At 41.7% G+C, this 1,280-nt stretch overlaps 1 protein-coding gene across 1 annotated transcript in view; it reads left to right on the forward strand.

Annotated features, from left to right (window-relative positions):
* LOC101852106 (outer dense fiber protein 3) overlaps nucleotides 1-1,280 on the forward strand; it is a gene marked incomplete in the record, with an annotated part of 13,455 nt that overhangs the window by 4,737 nt on the left and 7,438 nt on the right. Inside the window, 1 exon segment of the mRNA XM_013085009.2 lies at nucleotides 988-1,177. Coding sequence (XP_012940463.1) covers nucleotides 988-1,177 — 190 coding nt within the window.

Genomic DNA, 1,280 nt, shown 5'->3' on the forward strand with positions numbered 1-1,280 from the left:
ATGATGATGATGATGATGATGATGATGATGATGATGATGATGATGATGATGATAATACAATAACTAGCACTATGCTTTACATCATTACCTCGGCAGACCCTAGAACACTCAGAGAAACATTCTAAGCTTCAAGAGAAGCATGCACTGTAAGCAGCAGTTTAAGTAAGCGCTCGAACACAAACAAACCAACAAGATATTTCGCTGATCGTTTTCCAAGTCTGCTTGGTTTCTGTTTTCTTTGTCTGACTGTTTTCTATTTTTACTGTCTAGATCTACTTGTTATCTGTCCTCACCGTCTGTTTTCACCTTGTTTTTTTCTGTGTACCTGTTTTCACTGTCTACCTGTGGGTGGTTGGCAGGTCGTGCTCTGGTGCGGTTCGCTCCTTCTTTCCAATCTTTCTGATTTCTCCTACTTCTTTTTGGTGTACTCTCTCATAGTGTCTCTAATCCTCGGCACTTATATGACTTTATTGTGTTGCAGGTGGTGTAAAACTTTTACTAAAATTTAAGGAAAACAACAATTCTTAATAAAAACTCTTTTTAAAAACTGTCTACATGTTCTCCCGCCACTGCCTGTTTTCATTGAAAACCTGCTTTCTGTTTTCACTGTCTACCTGTTTTCTGTTTTCACCTTTTACTTGTTTTCTGTATTTACTATCAAACTATGTCCCGTTTTCACTGCCTGCCTGTTTTCTGTTTTCACTGTCTACTTGTTTTCTGTTTTCACCTTCTACCTGTTTTCTGTTTTCACCTTCTACCTGTTTTCTGTTTTCACTGTCTGTTTTCTTTTTCACTAACTAACTGTGTTCTGTGTTCTTTTTTCACTGCCTACCTGTATTAACTTTCACTGTCTACCTGCTGTATGTTTTCGCTGTCTGCCTGTGTTCTGTTTTCACTGTCTACCTGTTTTCACCTTCTACCCGTTAAAAAATTTTTTTCATTGTCTGTATGTTTTCACTACCTACCTGTTTTTCCCGCCACTCCCAGGTGTACCGTAACGGCCAGGACGGCACCCCGCACTACTCGCTCTACTCCAGGCAGAATGACGCCTCCTCCTTCAAGACCCCAGGCCCCGGTGCCTACAGCCCCGAGCAGGTGGGCCCCACAGCGCACTACCGCCACCCGGCCTACAGCTTCGGCACCCGTCACCGGCACAGGCGCACCGACAACATCCCAGGTACATACATACATACATACATACATACATACATACATACATACATACATACATACATACATACATACATACATACATACATACATACATACATACATACACG

This window comes from Aplysia californica, unplaced genomic scaffold (genome assembly GCF_000002075.1).
Source record: "Aplysia californica isolate F4 #8 unplaced genomic scaffold, AplCal3.0 scaffold00334, whole genome shotgun sequence".
Lineage (NCBI taxonomy): Eukaryota > Metazoa > Mollusca > Gastropoda > Aplysiida > Aplysiidae > Aplysia > Aplysia californica.